The sequence below is a fragment of the Cyprinodon tularosa genome, unplaced genomic scaffold, assembly GCF_016077235.1.
Source record: "Cyprinodon tularosa strain WSP-4 unplaced genomic scaffold, ASM1607723v1 ctg260, whole genome shotgun sequence".
NCBI classification, from domain to species: Eukaryota; Metazoa; Chordata; class Actinopteri; order Cyprinodontiformes; family Cyprinodontidae; genus Cyprinodon; species Cyprinodon tularosa.
This window is the reverse complement of record NW_024038962.1, coordinates 475,373-492,754: the sequence shown is the minus strand read 5'-3', so window position 1 is coordinate 492,754 and position 17,382 is coordinate 475,373. Positions and strand designations below refer to the sequence as shown.

General features: G+C 37.6%; 1 protein-coding gene across 1 annotated transcript in view; it reads left to right on the top strand.

Annotated features, from left to right (window-relative positions):
* Window positions 1-17,382, top strand: part of acad11 (acyl-CoA dehydrogenase family, member 11) — a 41,235-nt gene that overhangs the window by 5,858 nt on the left and 17,995 nt on the right. Inside the window, exons 5-14 of the mRNA XM_038288977.1 lie at window positions 3,471-3,632; window positions 3,729-3,893; window positions 3,977-4,118; window positions 4,233-4,357; window positions 4,868-4,974; window positions 5,224-5,335; window positions 5,723-5,800; window positions 5,997-6,135; window positions 9,830-9,937; window positions 12,177-12,275. Of these exons, the coding sequence (XP_038144905.1) occupies window positions 3,471-3,632; window positions 3,729-3,893; window positions 3,977-4,118; window positions 4,233-4,357; window positions 4,868-4,974; window positions 5,224-5,335; window positions 5,723-5,800; window positions 5,997-6,135; window positions 9,830-9,937; window positions 12,177-12,275 (1,237 nt within the window). The remainder of the gene's footprint in view (window positions 1-3,470; window positions 3,633-3,728; window positions 3,894-3,976; window positions 4,119-4,232; window positions 4,358-4,867; window positions 4,975-5,223; window positions 5,336-5,722; window positions 5,801-5,996; window positions 6,136-9,829; window positions 9,938-12,176; window positions 12,276-17,382) is intronic.

Genomic DNA, 17,382 nt, shown 5'->3' with positions numbered 1-17,382 from the left:
ATTTATGAGTTCATTCTTAGAGCCGATATTTCTTTTGCTCCCTCCATTTACACAATACAAATGAAACAATGATAACAAATGTAACAAAAATCTTAATTTAAATAAAAATGCCAATGCTGCCGACTGTACTCAAACTTTCCAAGCTGGGCCCCTCTTTTTATTACAAGAAAGTTTTTCCATCCCCTCAATCTCTAACCCAGCTCCAACCTTTTCAAGAGTTCAAGAGAAAATTCTGCAGCAGTTAATGAAATATTGCCATGAAATTAACTAGAATCTACCTTAAATTGCTAAAAATTCTACTTTTAAAGTGCTGTTATTCAAACTTTAGCTTTTTTTCTACTGTGTAAGAGAATTTAACCTGGCTATCAATAAACAAATAAATAAAACCATCTCAAATTGGGTAATTTATTCTATTAATTTCTACTACATCTCCTCCATTTACACTACACCACCCCTAGGGGGCGTGCCATTTGAGAACCACAGCCCTAATGAATAAGCCAAGGCATACTTATGTCAGCCAATACAGATAAAGGAAAACCTTTTCGACCAAAAACATCAGCTGAGCTCCATTGATCTCTGGTAGGGTGAAATAGAAACAGAGATACTCCCTAATAATATAACACTTGGTAAAGTAAAAGATGCAGTAAAGTTACTCCTGAAACTACATTTTGCTTAACAAAGTTACTCAAGTAAATGTAACTAATTACTACCCTCCTCTACGGCTAAGAAAGTTAAACTATTAAGGAATGTTTATTTTGTTTGTAGTTTTTACAGTGCTTGCACAGGTTATTTTCTGTCGGGTGAAATCATAGTCCGAGCATGCAGACAGCTCAACTAAACGCAGTTTTCACCTGACATCCCAGCAAACAGAAAATAAGGAGTTCATTATGGAAAGATAGAGAGCTTAAAAACATTGATCTCCAGCTTCTCCCATCAGAAACTTTGTTTTTTATTCTATTGTACTCTTCGTCTATGTCATAGAAAGGTGTTAAAAGCATTTTTTCTGCATTGTCGGACATGTTTTCTATTTTCCGGCTGTTTCGGACAGCAGCAGTTTTTGTGGCTGTATCTTCTTCTTTCATATTGGTTAAGAGTATCAGTTTACTGTCTGTTTGATAGATATAGTAGCTTAGTGCGCTGCTTGCCTACCAATATGGCCATTTAATGATGTGGATCACTCCTGTTTTCTGACACATGGGAACTAATATATACTGATATCAGAAGTTGCCTAATGAGCAAATTTAGTCAATTTATGTTTAATTTACAGTCAGTTAAAATGTGATTCTTGTGAAGACCGCTGAGATTTGTTCAAGAACACAAGGAGGGGAAGAAAAAAACAGTATAATGGAGGTCAAAGACCGCAGCAGCCAGGCCACGGGTCACACTGTGGAGTTTTAGTTGGGTTAGGTTATAGCAGATACGTTTCATTGATTGCTGATTAACAGGCTTTTGTTGAACTGCAATAATCAGAATCAGTTGTGCTGAAGTAGGTAAACCTCTAAAACCTGCAGGACAGCAGCCCTCAAAGACCGACTTGGGGTATCCCTGGGTTATAGGGGTAACATCCCAGATGGTGAACATTTGCCGGAGTCCTTCTCATCACCAGGCCTGTCACCATAACATTTCCTAGACAATAGTCACAGAAATTATTTTAAAAACAGTAATATTGTCATAGCGATTGAATCCAAATGATCTCACAGTGTCACTGTCACATTTGTCTCTGGAAACTTCCGTCTGTTTTTGTTTACCAAATCTCAGCATTTCTCTGGTTTCAAGATAACTGTTGATTTTTGCTCCTTCCCCTCCATAAGGCGCAGGCTGTCAGGATAGATATTAAGATAATTTAGAAGGTGATCCTGCTGATGATGCCAACATCATATCCTATCCATTATATCCTAATGTTGTTAAGGGGAATAAAGAACCATTCTAGAGCACTTTGCACTAACCCTAAGCTTGTAGACGTTTCACCCCAAGGCTTTCAGTCTTTGAAAGCTTGCTTCTCCAAAGTCCACTGTTGCAGGATTATACTGTAACTTTTTATGAAAAATGCATACATGAACCAGCATGCTAGCTGCAACTGCTGCATCTTTCTCTACATTTCAGTTTAATGACAACCCACCTCAAGCATTTTACCGCCAGCTTGTGGCCTGGAGTGAGAAATCTTAAATCTGTGATTTAAAGTTTTATGCTTCTGCGATTTGAAAACTGCATTTTGTTAAATTGTGATTATACTTCAAATGCAATTAATTTCCCTGCCCCAATTCTAACTGAACCTTTTGAATGAAATCCGTCCATGTGTGGTTTGTTGTGCTTCCATTGTGGCTGTGCACCAAACATGGTAGAACACAATGGCTTTTATTCCCCTATTTTCAAGCTCCATGTGTGGGATCTCATACAAGTTTAGAAAATCATCTGACAATTTTAAAATCTTGCCATGTGAACCAGGCTTTTTTCAGGCTCCCATGCTACAGTTGCTACAGTAAGGAAATGATAAGGGGAGGGGTGAGGGAAACCCTGTCATCCAGACTCTTTAGTAGAAATAGAGGGAGACGAGAAAAACAGACAAACATGCTAACCTACATTTTTTAACTCATTTGTAATTGATCATGCCATTCATTTTTATCATGTGATTAATTGATTTGTTGTTTATTATGATACGTCTACTTCTCACATTCATTAACAAAAAGAGAACCAAACAACTGTAACCCTCCAAAGGCATGGCTAACAGGCCTACTGTATATTACTCTGGAGGAGCTGCAGAGATAGAATATCAAGTGGGAGATGTTTTTTTTTTTTTTTTTTGAATAAAAACTAATGAATTTGCATGCCAGAAATCAGTTTATGATTATTTACAAGAAACTGTTAGATGTCCTGTTTGCAACAAATCGGGCAGGGAACACCTCAAACATGTGAAAGAAGATTCCCTGGATGGAACAGATCTAAATATCAAATAAGAGCTAAAAGGCAAAAACCTTGTGAGTGTTGGAAAACTTTCATCCTCTGTATAGTCTATCTCTACCAAATAAGTCATAGGGTAGAGAAAGGTTTGGAGGTTGGTTAGCTTTACTGCAGGACAATGACCCTAAACTTACAGCAAGAGCGACGGTGAGATTCTTCAAAGCAAATCATGAATCATAGATCAAAATTTTTATATATATGTTCAAAAATTCCTGCCCTCAACACAGAATTCTGCTTTGAACAATAATGGGCCCAAATGTCTTTTTCTTTTAGATGTTCTGTTATTAAAAACAGAAGTGGTTCTTTACGATTATGCATTGCTTTATGTTGGTTTAAAGGGTAAAAATCCAATTTGATACACCAAGGGTTTTAATTGGGATGTGACAAAATGGCAAAATATTCAAGGGGGTCAATAGTTTTTGAGTTTATTGTATCTATCCCACATCAAAATGCTGTTTTTGTTTTATGTTCCCCAGTGGTTTTTATGTAATTAATTTATTTTTGTTGAGCAGGGCCGCATATTCAGGGATTTACGGCTTCCTGGGATGAGTCCAGCTGAAAGGACGGCTGTGTATGCCGCCGCGGTGGAACTCCTGGCTAAGCTGCATTCCCTGGACTTAAAGTCACTGAAGCTGGAAGGCTTCGGAAAGGGGCCGGGATACTGCAAAAGACAAGTTAGTACATCACTATGCACACATGACATCCTTCTTTTTTCTCTTACTTCTGTGCTCAGGTTAAAAGAAATAAAAACATTGGATTTATTTTTGAAGGTATCCACCTGGACGAAGCAGTACACAGCATCGGCCCACAGGGACATTCCAGCAATGAACGAGCTCTCTGATTGGCTGATGAGCAACTTGCCAGATAAAGATGATGAGGTCACTCTGGTCCACGGAGATTTCAGGCTTGACAACTTGATATTCCACCCAACTGAGGTCAGATTTCCAGTAGAGTCATTCTGACTACATGCCTGCATTTTTTAGATATTACTAGACAATCCGGTCGTTTATCTAATAAGGCTCGGGTGTTGGCGTTGCTGGACTGGGAGCTGTCCACCACTGGGAACCCTCTAGCAGACCTGGCCTACTTTCTCATGCCTCTCTACTGGCCCCAAGATCTCAACATTACAAACTCTATTGGCAGCCTTAAAGGAATAGAAGGTTTTGCCTCCTCTAAATATGTATTACAAGCTTGTCATGATTATAATAATTAACAGATTAATAAAAAAAAAAAATTATAAGTCAACATTTATGTGTCATTTTTTTTCTGTGCAGGTATTCCGGCTGCTGATGACCTGATCTCCATTTACAGCAGATGTCGGGGGATCCCATCAGGCTCTTTGCCTCAGCTGAATTTCTACCTGGCTCTATCTCTTTTTAAAATGGCTGCCATCGCTCAGGTTTTTCTCCACTCAGCTGAACAAACATGTTTGAATTTCTGAAAGTTTGATGTCGTGTACTAGAAGAATTCAGTTTTTTCTATTAATTTGTTTGGTTTCCCTTCCTTTTTTTCTTCAAATATCCAGTTATGCATTGCTTTTAGTTTTTTTTTTTTTTTTTTTTTACGGATGAGGATTAATCTCTCACATCACATCCACATAATTGTATGTATTTTATCATAGTGCAATAAGTCTTTATTTATCATCATAAAAGAAAAAAACAATACACAAATTGAAAAGGTTTGTCATGCATTTGTTACTACAGACCCACATTTTCACTGTTGAATAATGTCTTCACTCTATCTGACCTTTAGCCTCTCAGCCACATCATGACACTTAAATTATAAAATCCTACCACATTATTGCATCCAAGAAGTCCTTAATCCTACACACGCTCTTATTTGACATTTTTTACACTCTAGTCTTTCAAATAAAAAGTTTTCTGTTTTTTTTTCTCTTCTCCTTTATCAGGGTGTCTATGCTCGGTACCTGCTGGGTAACGCCAGCGCGCCTGACGCAGGCCTGTTTGACCAGAATGTTGAGCCCTTGGCTAAAATAACCCTGCAGCTTGCCAAAAGGTTTGTTACTCTTACTCTAAATTAAATGAATAGTTCTTCATTTCACTGATTTCAAAGTTACGATTTGATGAGATCAAGTAAATAAAAATCCACAGATGGCTGGCAGTAAAACATCCAGCGCTTTTTTTGTTATTGTACTGATTGAGTCCACCTGCTGAGTGAACTTTAGCAGTTGGAATTTGGCACCCAGCTGTTTCTCCTAGCGTATCCTGCCAACGTTTCACATGTTTCCGATGTGTTTCCTGCCAGCCCTCTCACAGGTCCCTCAAAAGCCGGACTCTTTCTGCAGACAGCTAAAGGCCAGGCTGTGCTTCAGCAGGTTAAAGACTTTATGCGGCAGAGCGTGCTTCCTGCTCAGCAGGTCAGTGCCAAGTGCTCCCAGAGGGACAGAGGAGATTTCATTAGTTCAGACGGAAGGTTAACTTTGACACAGAAGGATTATACAGTCCGGTTCACCCACACAACACGGATGACGTAATCACATGGAGAAAAACAATGAGGCTGTTGATGATTTGGGGTTTTATGCATGCTGAAACCTCACAGTTGGCTGAAGTTCACTGAAATTTTACTGACTTGCCTCTTTTTATTGAGAGAAAGCTGGACACACCAAAACAAACTAACAAAATGCTGTTTAATACGTAAGTGTGTTTACTGTTTGTGAGAAGTCTTTTCACTAATGAGAGAGAATCAAGATGGGAGGAATTTTCTTTTCTTTTTATCTGAATATAATTGTTGCTTATTTCCACAGGAAGTAGCAGAGTATTACACTAAACATGCAGCGTCTCCTCTGAGGTGGCACACCCCAAAAATAATAGAGGAGCTAAAGGTAGGCTGGAGGAATATACCGCCTCTGTTTGACCTGGAAAAGCAGTCCTTATCACCTGATCCTAGTGTCAGTTATTGAAGTAAATAAACTAGAGATCATTTGTCCTGCTCTGGCTAATCGAAATCAACCGTCAAATTTTAGATGATTAATATTTATGTCTTTCTTCTTTAACCCCTGATGTCATTCTGGGATTTAGGAGAAAGCCAAGAAGGCCGGGCTGTGGAATCTGTTCCTGCCTGCAGTCAGTGGACTCTCTCAGTTAGATTATGCCTACATCGCAGAAGAAACGGGCCGCTGCCTCTTTGCTCCTGATGTCTTTAACTGCCAGGCTCCTGGTAAAAAAAAAAAAAAAAAAAGTTCTATTGTAGATTGATATTTAGGTCTTGTTGCAGCTAGGCATTTATTTAAGACAAAAGGTGGTTTTTCTTCCTGTCATACAATTTTTATCATAGTTCATCCATTTAACTCCATTATGTCACAGTAAAACTCCACATACAGAATCATATGAAGGCAGCACAAAATTAAGCATAATTGTGGAATAGAGGGAAAATTATAAATGATTTTCAAAATCTATTGTATTTGATCTACCTAAATCAATTTGTTACAGAAAAACCTTTTTATTTTATGTTTTGCACATTTGAGTATTAGGGGTAGGGGTGTAAATAATAATCGTTTTGTATCGATGCATCGATCCAAAAGCCGACGATCCGATGCATCGACACGTCCGCAAGATAATCGATTAATGTTTTTTTTTTTTCCTCCGGTCTATTTTTATCCATTTGCTCCTGGGCGTAATTCTCCCTCCCGTGCTGCAATGCCGCTAAACCTTTTTTGCCCTCCTACCTCGCTTCGTGGTTATACTCTTACAGCAGTTTGTTGCAGCAAGCTTCACACAGACATTTTTAAATTATGCTCAGTATTGAAGCGTGGTCTGGGCTACACGCTGTGGGTCTAGATACGGCCGAGGCGATGAGGAAGTGGGGGCGAGTTTAGTCCGACGACGGAGGGACAAAGGAGCGGAGATTCAGCTGGAAAAAGGCTCCCAGCGTTCTCGCGCACCTCACTCTTCTAGCGGGTCAAACTTCACGAGTTGTTTTCCGCAATTTCGGTCATAAAAACAAAACAAGCCGGCCTCCTGTCTGGTGCACTGTTTGCGGTCAGCTACAATCTGGGAGAGGAGCAGCGGAGCGTCTCTCAAGGGGGCGGTGACGCAACACTCTGGAGCCTTCTTCTTCTTCTTTTTTTTAATGGCGGTTGGCAAACAACTTATAGGTGCATTACCGCCACCTTCCAGAATGGAGTATGGACCAGACAAACTATTATATTCTCCCTATAATACCCGTTCTTCTTAGAAAATTAAAAATACTACCAAAAACTACATCCCCAGATGACCTTTGAAACAATTCCCTTATATGTAGTTTATTTTTATTCCTGTCTAACTCTCTACGCAACATCTCTCTTTCCTGAATATATTTATTACATTCTAAAAAAATATGTTGGACAGTTTCTCTGGAGCCGAGGTATTGCATTGAACTCATTACACTGATATTGTGCAGTATTTTTGCAGTATTTTTTGATGCAACTTTTCTACTTCTGTTATTTGCTGTTGTTTCTAAAGAAAATGCATAATGATATTACAGCTTTCATTGATTTATTTCAAACTTGAAACTTTGTTTAGCCTGTAAGGTGTAAAAAAAAAAAAAATAATAAAAAAAAAAAATTAACCGATTAATCGATTAATCGAATCGAATCGTGGTGTATTCTTAAGTATCGAAAATAATCGAATCGTTGAGTCAGGAAATCGATACTGAATCGAATCGCCATGATGGGTGTGATTTACACCCCTAATTAGGGGCAACTGTTGATAAAAGAATAATATATGCCTACAAAGGAATCCATCTCCTGCATGTTTACAGAAAGATAAAAACCTGAGTGCCCATGATTTAAAGTACAAATTTAAGATATTACAAAGAAAATATTCTTTGACATTTGAAATAATCAAGAAAACAAATAAAATGTGGCATATTACACTTTATGTGATACAAAATAGTCCAAGTTAAGCATTTTCAAAATGTCGTAGTTTTTAATTAAGAGTTAACATATATTTCCGGCTAACACAGCTACGCCTAAAAGCCTCCTCAAAGTTTCATTTGTGTTGCAGAAAGTGTAATATATCAAACATCGATCATATTAATAATACATTTGAGGTTTTTTTTTTACAGTTTTTTTTACTTTAAAAATGTTAGAACATTTCCTGGTTTTAATATCATACATTTAGGCCTTTCATCATGCAAAAACTCAAGTTTCTTCTGACATATTAAAGCCTTTTTGATACAGGGAATATGCTTCCAAATGGTATAACCAAATTTCTTTTTCCTTTCATTTAATGTGTTTATGTTTATGCATTTAGCAGATAGGCACAATGTTAAAATAAGGTAGGCATTAGCATGAAGGGTGTTGCCTAAGGAACCAAACTGGCAGCTCAATTCAATTTCAATTCAATTCAGTTTATTTATATAGCGCCAAATTCACAACACATGTCATCTCAAGGCACTTTACAGTTCAACCAGATCATACAGTCAAATTGATACAAAGTTTTCTATCTAAGGAAAACCAGTTGATTGCATCGACTCAAATACAATCCCTCACACTAAGCATGCTTGTAGCGACAGTGGAGAGGAAAAACTCCCTTTTAACAGGAAGAAACCTCCAGCAGAACCAGGCTCAGTGTAAGCGGCCATCTGCTGAGGCCAACTGGGGTTCAAGAAGACAGAAGCAGAGACACAAAAAGCAGCTGTAAAAGGCGGCCCCATCCAGGAAACACACAGCCAGGCAGACAAGCTCCAAGGCAGCTCCCATGCCAGAGGACGAAGAGAGCACATCCACTCAGTCACGGTCAGAGAAACAGGACCACACTGGAAAACAGGCCGATCTCCAACATCTATAAACAAGGGTGTTGATGGAAGCAGCACAGCTGATGTTTCTTTCCAGGATGACGTCACAGCCAAACAGGAGCAGACGAGGCAAAGCTACTCTTAGGAAAAGCAGAGAGAGCAGAAGGTTAGAGATTGAACTAACAGATTCTGCAGTTAGGAGAACAGAGAGAGAATGAAGCAGAATGATGAAATGGGGGTCCCTATGTCCTCCAAAAGTCTAAGCCTATAGCAGCATAACTATAGAGATAGCTCAGGATAACCTGAGCCACTCTAACTATAAGCGTTATCAAAAAGGAAAGTTTTAAGCCTAGCCTTAAAAGTAGACAGGGTGTCTGCCTCACGGACTAAAACTGGTAGTTGGTTCCAAAGGAGAGGAGCCTGATAACTAAAAGATCTGCCTCCCATTCTACTTTTAGAAATTCTAGGAACCACTAGTAAACCTGCAGATTGAGAGCGAAGTGCTCTGTTAGGAACATAAGGAACAATCAGATCTCTGATATAAAATGGAGCTTGGCCATTTAAGGCTTTATATGTGAGAAGGAGGATTTTAAATTCTATTCTGGATTTAACAGGAAGCCAATGAAGAGAAGCCAGGATAGGCGAGGATAGCTCATGCCCTCCAATGGAGACTTATCACTTGAGCTAGTCAGCCTTGCATCCATGAAGGCCCCTATGCTCAGTCATAATGTTGGCCGTTCTTTGCTAATTTCCTCTAGCTCAGTCAGATTGGATGAAGATAATCTGGTATTAACAAGTTTTTGGCTTTGGAAAACCAAAAATTTGGTTTATTTAAATTTAGGTCCAAAAATTCTAAACAAGTAAAACTTAAAACTTGATGCTAGAACCACCTCCAGATAATCGGATAAAATCCCAAACAATTCATTGACTCTCACGGAAGTAACTCTCCAAAATACAAAAAAAACTTTTACTTTTGCACATAACCACATTTTTTTCTACATCACTAGCCTCATATTATGCAGAATTTGGCAAAATTAAAACTCAAACCTCAAGAATTGCCGCCTGAAAGCAGCTTCCTCAGAAACTTCTAAAGCAGTAAATTTCCCAATAACACAATGATGATATTTCTCCACAGACACAGGAAACATGGAGGTGCTCCATATGTTTGGCACAGAGGAGCAGAAGAAGGAGTGGCTGGAGCCTTTACTCAGCGGAGAAATCCGATCCTGCTTCTGCATGACAGGTGCTATTATGATCAGACATTTCTTGGATGAATAAAATCATGTATGCACTGGCAAAATAATCTGGTATTTTAAAAAAAAAGTTAAATAACCACTTCATAACGGTTGATAAAATATTAAAGAATGCTGTAAGTGCATTTAAAGTAAATCATTCAGGTTTTCTGATCACAGGAGGATAGTTTGAAGCAGCTTTTCTCCTTTAGGATCCATTACTGGCTGATTTCAAATCTGTTACTGACAGTTTGTTTTTGTGCAAATTCCTTCTTAGTCACAGAAGGGGGGAAAAATTTGGATTTTTGTTTAGTTTGCTTGAGACTATTACAAAAATACCATCGGTTAAATAGCTAAGTTAAACCAAACTCACCAACAAACTTTATGCTTACTTATGTGTGTTTTTGCAGCGACAGACGTGGAATATGTGGATGCAGGCGTCACTTATTGCTGCTGATCTCAGAGCTGAACGGTTTAGAGTTCTGTTTTACCTGCTTATCATGGTGATCAATTTTATGTAGAATAGCTGCAACTAGAATAAACTTGCTAGATTTCCTAAACTGATGCAGAATATATGTCAGATTAAACAGATCTGTAGCAAACATTTGTGACTGAAACATTAGTGCATTTAGAAATTGGACAAGTTTCAGATTGTTTAAATTCCAGAAGATCTAATCTGTTTGTCTGGACCGACTCTGCACTGACACTTGAAAAACAGCGCCCCATTCCATCCTATATTTCTTCTCTTCATGGGTCTCATTCCAAAGGTTCAGGGGGTTAGTCACACATATTTTTAAACTTCAGCCTTGACGTTAAAAAGAAAATGTCGACTACCAAAGCAGAGGTAAATCAAATATTTGTGTGAGAGGGGAACGTGCTGTGAAGGGTTAGGATTTTCCTCTAAATGGAAAACCACAGATAGTTTTCTATGATTTTTTTTTTTTAACGAATCTTCACCCTGAGAATAACCATTTCAAGATCATAGTTCAGTTATTCCCCCCTTCTTTTAATTCCTTTCATAATTATAGTAGTGCAGACCCTCCCTTGCAGAACCATTCACACCCCTTCAACCTTTTACAGCCTTTAGTTACTTCATAGCCATAAATTTAGATTTATTTGATTTAGATTTTATGTGATCTCCATCCGAAAGAAGTGCATAATTGTGACGTAAAAGACAACACGTACATATTTTTTTTAACCTTTTTTCATCAATTAAAAATGAAAAGTATGGTGTGTATTTGTATTCACCCCTTTTTACTTGAATCCTTCTATATAAACCACATCTGTGGGTAATTTAATCTCAGCATATATCCACTTATTCTGTGAAGGGCCTTATAGAAATAACATAAAACACCAGTATTTCCCCATTGTGGGACAATAAAGGGATTTTCTATTTCTAAATGGCATCACAGAGACACAGGAACAGGTGAGGGATGAAGTTAATATCGCAGTTGGGTTATATAAAAAGAAAAAAGAAATTCCAGGGTCTGAACATCTTGATGAGCTCTGTTTAATCCATCATCCCGAACTGAAATACAGCTGCAACCTAACAGTCAGCTAAGCTGAAGATGAAAAGCATTACTTATAGAAGCAACCAAAGCATTTGTATTAACTGTAGAGGAGCTGCAGAAGTCCAGGGAAAAAACTTAAAAGGGTGTGAAATGTTTTTGAAACACGCTTATTTATCAAGCAAGGCATGAACCTGGATGTTCACAGGTTTACTCATGGAAAGAAGACTGTTTTGATGTTTCCTTCACCCTCTCTTCTCTGGATTATGTCGGATGGATTCCTGGGAACGTTGTGGTCTGAAGTCAGCCAGGTTAGGCTCCTTTCCGCTGCTACTGCTACTCTATGCTGTGAAGCAGCCACCAAAAGCCAACATCCACAAACAGAGAGATCTGAATCATCCTCCCTGTTTTTCCACCCCTGTTGTTCCAAAGCTGCCTGGAAATGGCATCAAGCTGCTAAGCAATGATTAAACAGGGTTCGAAACATCCCTGGTGTTTTTATTCTTCTTTTGTTTATTTTTTCCTGGGGGGGGTTAATTAACCCACCAGATGGCGTGGAAACAGAAACCTCTATCTTTTGCTGGTAAACCATTTACATTTTGGGTTCTGCATTCTGTTTTTATTTATATTAATACTTAACTGCGGTTTAAGCAGGGATCGGAGGATAAAAAACAGACACGGTACAAATGGAAAACCTCTGGGCGTCTCATTGACTCATTCTCTTCTAAACTATTCTCACCAGAGCCTGACGTAGCTTCCAGTGACGCAGCAAACATGGAGTGCAGTCTCCAAAGGGACAAAAACACCTACATCCTAAATGGCAAAAAGTGGTGGAGCAGTGGTGAGTGATTAGATCCATCCTACTAAAAGGTTTCTTTCTTCTTCACAGTGCAACATGTACTCAGAGAGCTTAAAACATAATAAATCCTAAAGAAGTAGCTTTATAGGGAGCATTAAAGCTTATTTGTGGGTTTTTTTATATAAGTAGAACAAACCCATAAAACAAGAGCATCTTTTTAAAATGAGAAACCTGTAAATGGAACGTCTAGCGCACAGTGTGTCCCTAAAAGGGCCACTTTATATGTAAACAAGATCTCATGCCAGCGGAGCCCTAAAGAGATGCATATGAACCCAAACTGCTCGCATATGGGCAATAAAATCATGAAAATGACTCATAAAGTACGTATTATATAACGTAAACACATTTTAATGAGCTTAAAAGTGTTCAATGTGGGACTTTTAGTGAAAAACAGGGTTTTAGTTTGCCAGACGACTGACAATGGTATAAGGTCATAGATTCCAGCTGTAATACTAAATCTTTTTGTCAGAATGTATTTTACCTCTGAAAAGAGCCATTTATAGGATTAAGTTCAGTTTGAAGGAAAACAAAAGATGGAAGGCGTCATGTTTAATCGCTAAATGTTAAAAAACCTAAAATCTCATTCTTTATCCGCCTGTGGTTTATTTTAAATTATCCATTTTCTATGTAACAATTTAGTCTGTTTTTGCCTTAAATTTGACACATTTGAGAATATATTATTAATTATAACAATGAATAAAAACATTAACAGCACATATATCTAAAGGGAGGAAATATCAAAGCAGAACGATATTAAATATGTTTTGCAGCACCTATGAATAAAACCACATGGAAACATTACAGTTAGAGCCAAATATAATGACCTTATCTAACCTAAGCAAAGTACAAGACCTTTCAAATGTTTAAACATCCCACAACGCACAGTTAAATCAAAGAAAATAGAACCTGCAATATACCTGTTTTTATTCAGGAGGTACTGAAATCCAATGTCATGAAATGTTTTTATTTTTTTTTAATACTACGTTAGTTCAACTGATTAATATTTAAAACATTTTACTGTTTCATTGTCTGAAACGTTTTATGAAACAGCCAATTTATTCATCCTGTTTCCCGGATGAATGGATATGATGTGACACACGGGAATTTATTTCTGAGCCACTTCTCAAAACAGGAAAGATCACAGCACATTTATTAACAAATGCAACAACACTGCTGCTTTAGTTTTACTGTTTCTTATTTGATTATTTAATTTTTACTCTGATGAACTGGTTTAAATCCTTTCCCTACATGAATGTTTGCATTCTTTAAAAAAACCTGCTTGTCTGATTATTCTGAGCTGGTAGCATAGTTATCAACAGTTAGAGCTGCAACTTCACTTGACCCTTCACAATAAAAGCTATAAATATGTCATATTTTGAACTTCTTTATAAAACTTGCAGCATCTTTTCTGCTTGAAAAAACGGCAGCTTTGTTGCTGGATGGATTATTGAATATTTCCTCATTCAATAAACAGAAGTTGATAAACTTATTGTTAAGAGCTGTGAAAAGAATCTGTTAACACCATTATAACTGGAAAAAGTGCAACATGCCAGTGTTTTTCTCCAGCCTGCCTTTTATTGAAGCCGATGTCTGTTAATCCTCATAAGTCAGGAAATTGCTGCCAGAAAATAGCTACTGGCTCAAACTTGCCAGTCGAGTGGCAATTAAAGTTTAAAACAACAGCAACTGTGGCTAACTAGGCTGGATGAGAACCACACATTTCTCACAACCACACACGGAGAGGAAGACGTTTACATTTTTTTTCCAAAGCTCACTCAACAGAGTGGCATCCTAGCAACACAGTTTCCATAGCAACCGTAAGATGCTATCTATTGCCATCTTGTCATTTAAAAGGTGTGTCAGAAAAATCGTTCTCTGTTTTTCCATCTTGAATGTAAATATAGGGTTTGCAGACGCTATTTGGACTTTTAAATCCCAGATATGACAGAAAACAGTTTCTTTTTTTACTGTGAATGCTATTCCTTTGTTTTTCTTTATAAATGTGCTTAACATTAGAACTTTACTCTCATTATCAGGCTAAGAATTATCTTTTTTTGTGTATTCTGGTTTGCACTTGAAGTCTTCTGTCCCATGGATTTCTTCTTTCTCTTTGCGGTTGTTCTACTGTTAACATTCACATCTGCATTGAAGCTCTTTTCCTTGGATTTTATTTGTCCTGCAATGGAAAGAATCTTGTGATTTCTTTAGCCAGCATGAGAATATCTTCCTGTTAACAGGAAGAATGTGGGTGTGCTGACTCCCGGTTCCTCTCCCTTTCTCTGCAACCTGTGGTCTCTGCTCTCCACACGTAATTCAAAAAATGGAAGTATTGTTGTATTCTCCCTCTCTCTATGAGTCATGATCTAAACTTGAACTGTCAGAATTTACAAGGAAGGAAAAAATAACAAGTGAAACTTGTCAGGTTTGTTGTAATGGGATGCGTTTCCAGGGTAATCCTACAATGGTGGAGTCAATGTTTCCAGGAATCAATGCCGGTTCCTCACAACCAGGGGCGGATCTAGAAAAATATTTATGGGGTGGCAAGAGGGGGGCAGGAATTTTTTAGGGGTGGCAACATATGGCATTTGTTTACACTGAATTTAATCACAGTTATCACAGTTTGGTGAGATTAGTATGTACAGTACTAGTGTTTCATGTGAAACGGTTCATATTAATAATACATAGTACAATGAGATCTCACTAAATAGGAGATAGAAGAATGATAACACTACTTCTAGAGGGGCATTATGACAGGAAAGGTATTAAGGTAAGACACAGGTACTGAGTGGCAGATGTGTGAGATTAACTGTCAGAGAGGCAGCTTTGCAGCATTTGCACAAGAAGAAACTATAAAAAGAAAAAGTTCCCCATCAGAGATCTATGGACTGAGCTGGACTAAAGTGAGCAGAACTACACAGTAGAGATAAATGGGTCAAGGCACCCGAACAAGGTACTGGACATCTATGTAATGTTTACTCTGGACACACATTTACTCAATTTGTTCCTCAGTAACTTGACATACAGCAGTTAAGGCAACATGAAAGGGACATTTCATGCATGTAAATATGCTGTAGATAGAGCTGTATATGGAGGACCAACTCCGGCATATTTAAAAATAAATACAGAAATAAATAAATGCTCAATAAATAAATAAGCATACAATTAATTGCCACCAAAAATACAATCAACAAATAAATGTAATTAGAAATTATATTATAATGGCAGGCAGAAATGTTAAAAGGGCAGGCAGAAAGAAATAGCGGCGAAGAAATAACTAGGGTAAAAAAATACAAAGGAAGAATAAAACAGACAAAAATATGATAACATGCACATAAATAAATACTTAAAAATATAAGTAATGAAAAAATGAAGTTGAAGATAAGAAATGACCAAAAAGTAAATAAGGTAAATATTAAAAAGGCAAAGAAATAAAGAAGCCAATTAAAAGAGTTATATACCTTTATGACTAGCTGTATAATTTAATTTCTACTTACATTTATTTGTTGTTTGTATTTTTGGTGGCAATTTATTTATTGAGCATTTATTTCTGTATTTATTTTTAAATATGGCAGAGTTGGTCCTCCATACTGCTGTATCAACAAATCAACAAAAAGGCGGGTTCTGTATGTTACATCAAAATCTCCATAAATCTGAAAAGAAGCAACATAAAAATACATTTTGCTTGTGAGTAGGTTCATACAGGTCATTTCTGGACAGTTTCATATTATATATACAAAAAAAGAAACAACAACACTGCTTCATATTAAGCAGGATTCACACCAGTATCACATTTTTAACTTTTAACACTTTTGGTTTTATTAAAGGAAATATCAGATTTTCTCAGCTGCCAAAACAAAATGTAACGGCTCTGTAAAGGCTCACCAGAGAGCATAACATAAAGTTGACATGACTATAACAGCTGAATGCAGTGATTTCCATGTTGCTCAGCAAAACACTTCACAACTTTATTTAGATCCAATCCCTTTGTGCGTTTTGATTTGAGTGCAACCAAACTATATAGTCTCTTTTCTGTCATAGTTGACCGCAAATATGTCTTTATGAGCCTGAGACGTCAGGCCTAACTAACATCATAGATAGAGAAATAACGTTCTAAAACCTGATTTTTATCATCTCAAAATCAACATTGCAGCTATGCTAGCAACATTGTGCTTTCATTATGATTTAATTTCTCCATAGATAGTTAATCAGTTTTACCCGTTTCATCCCATGTCTCCTCTCCCCATCACCCCTGGCTCCCTCGCTTTGCCCCATTCGGTTTTCAAAACAATCAGTCTCAGTCGCTCTCGCATCATCTCGTGCTGCATTCACTGCAGTCCGACATTGGAAATTAGCGGTCGTAATTCTCAAATGATCCATAATTTATAAGCCTCGCCACCCCTACCGCCAACTGGGGTGGCAGCTGGGGTGGCAAGGCTGTCATTTAGGGTGGCAGTTGCCACCCTATGCCACCCCAGTAGATCCGCCTATGCTCACAACATGGGTGTTTTCCAGTATAATGGTTAAGATGTTAGGAGATTTGGGGAAAGCTTTGGTTTGTTTGCTGAGTATATTTTTTGCTGTAATGAAATGAAAAGAAATTAAGTTCAGTGATCAGAATTATTGTTTATCATCTCCGAGCACCATTATTGCCATAGAAGTACCCTCCCAGGATGAGACTTTTTAAAAGCCCTCCAAACCAAATGTTCTGCAAAAAGATGCAGCTGTTAAACATGGTTTCTAAATAAAAGGGCGCATAGAGGTTGACAGTGTAGAAGCTATATACTTCTATCCCTGGGCATGATGATGCACTCAAATTACTCCTAGACTCTCTATCTCTTATCTCTACTGTCTTTAAAAGGGTAGAGCTTTTTCCATATTTTCTCTATTTAAAACAGTAGATTTTTGCTGAAGCCTTTTTTCTGGAGGAAAGGGGCAAAAACACTCATCAGGAAAAACAGAATCACGCATTGCTGTTATGTTCAATGCCTTGAATCCCTCAAGTCAAACAAGTTTTTGAATGAGTCATTTCTTTTGGAATCTACCGTCTTTTGATTTAATTCCAGCTTCAGTTGTTATATTATGCACTTTT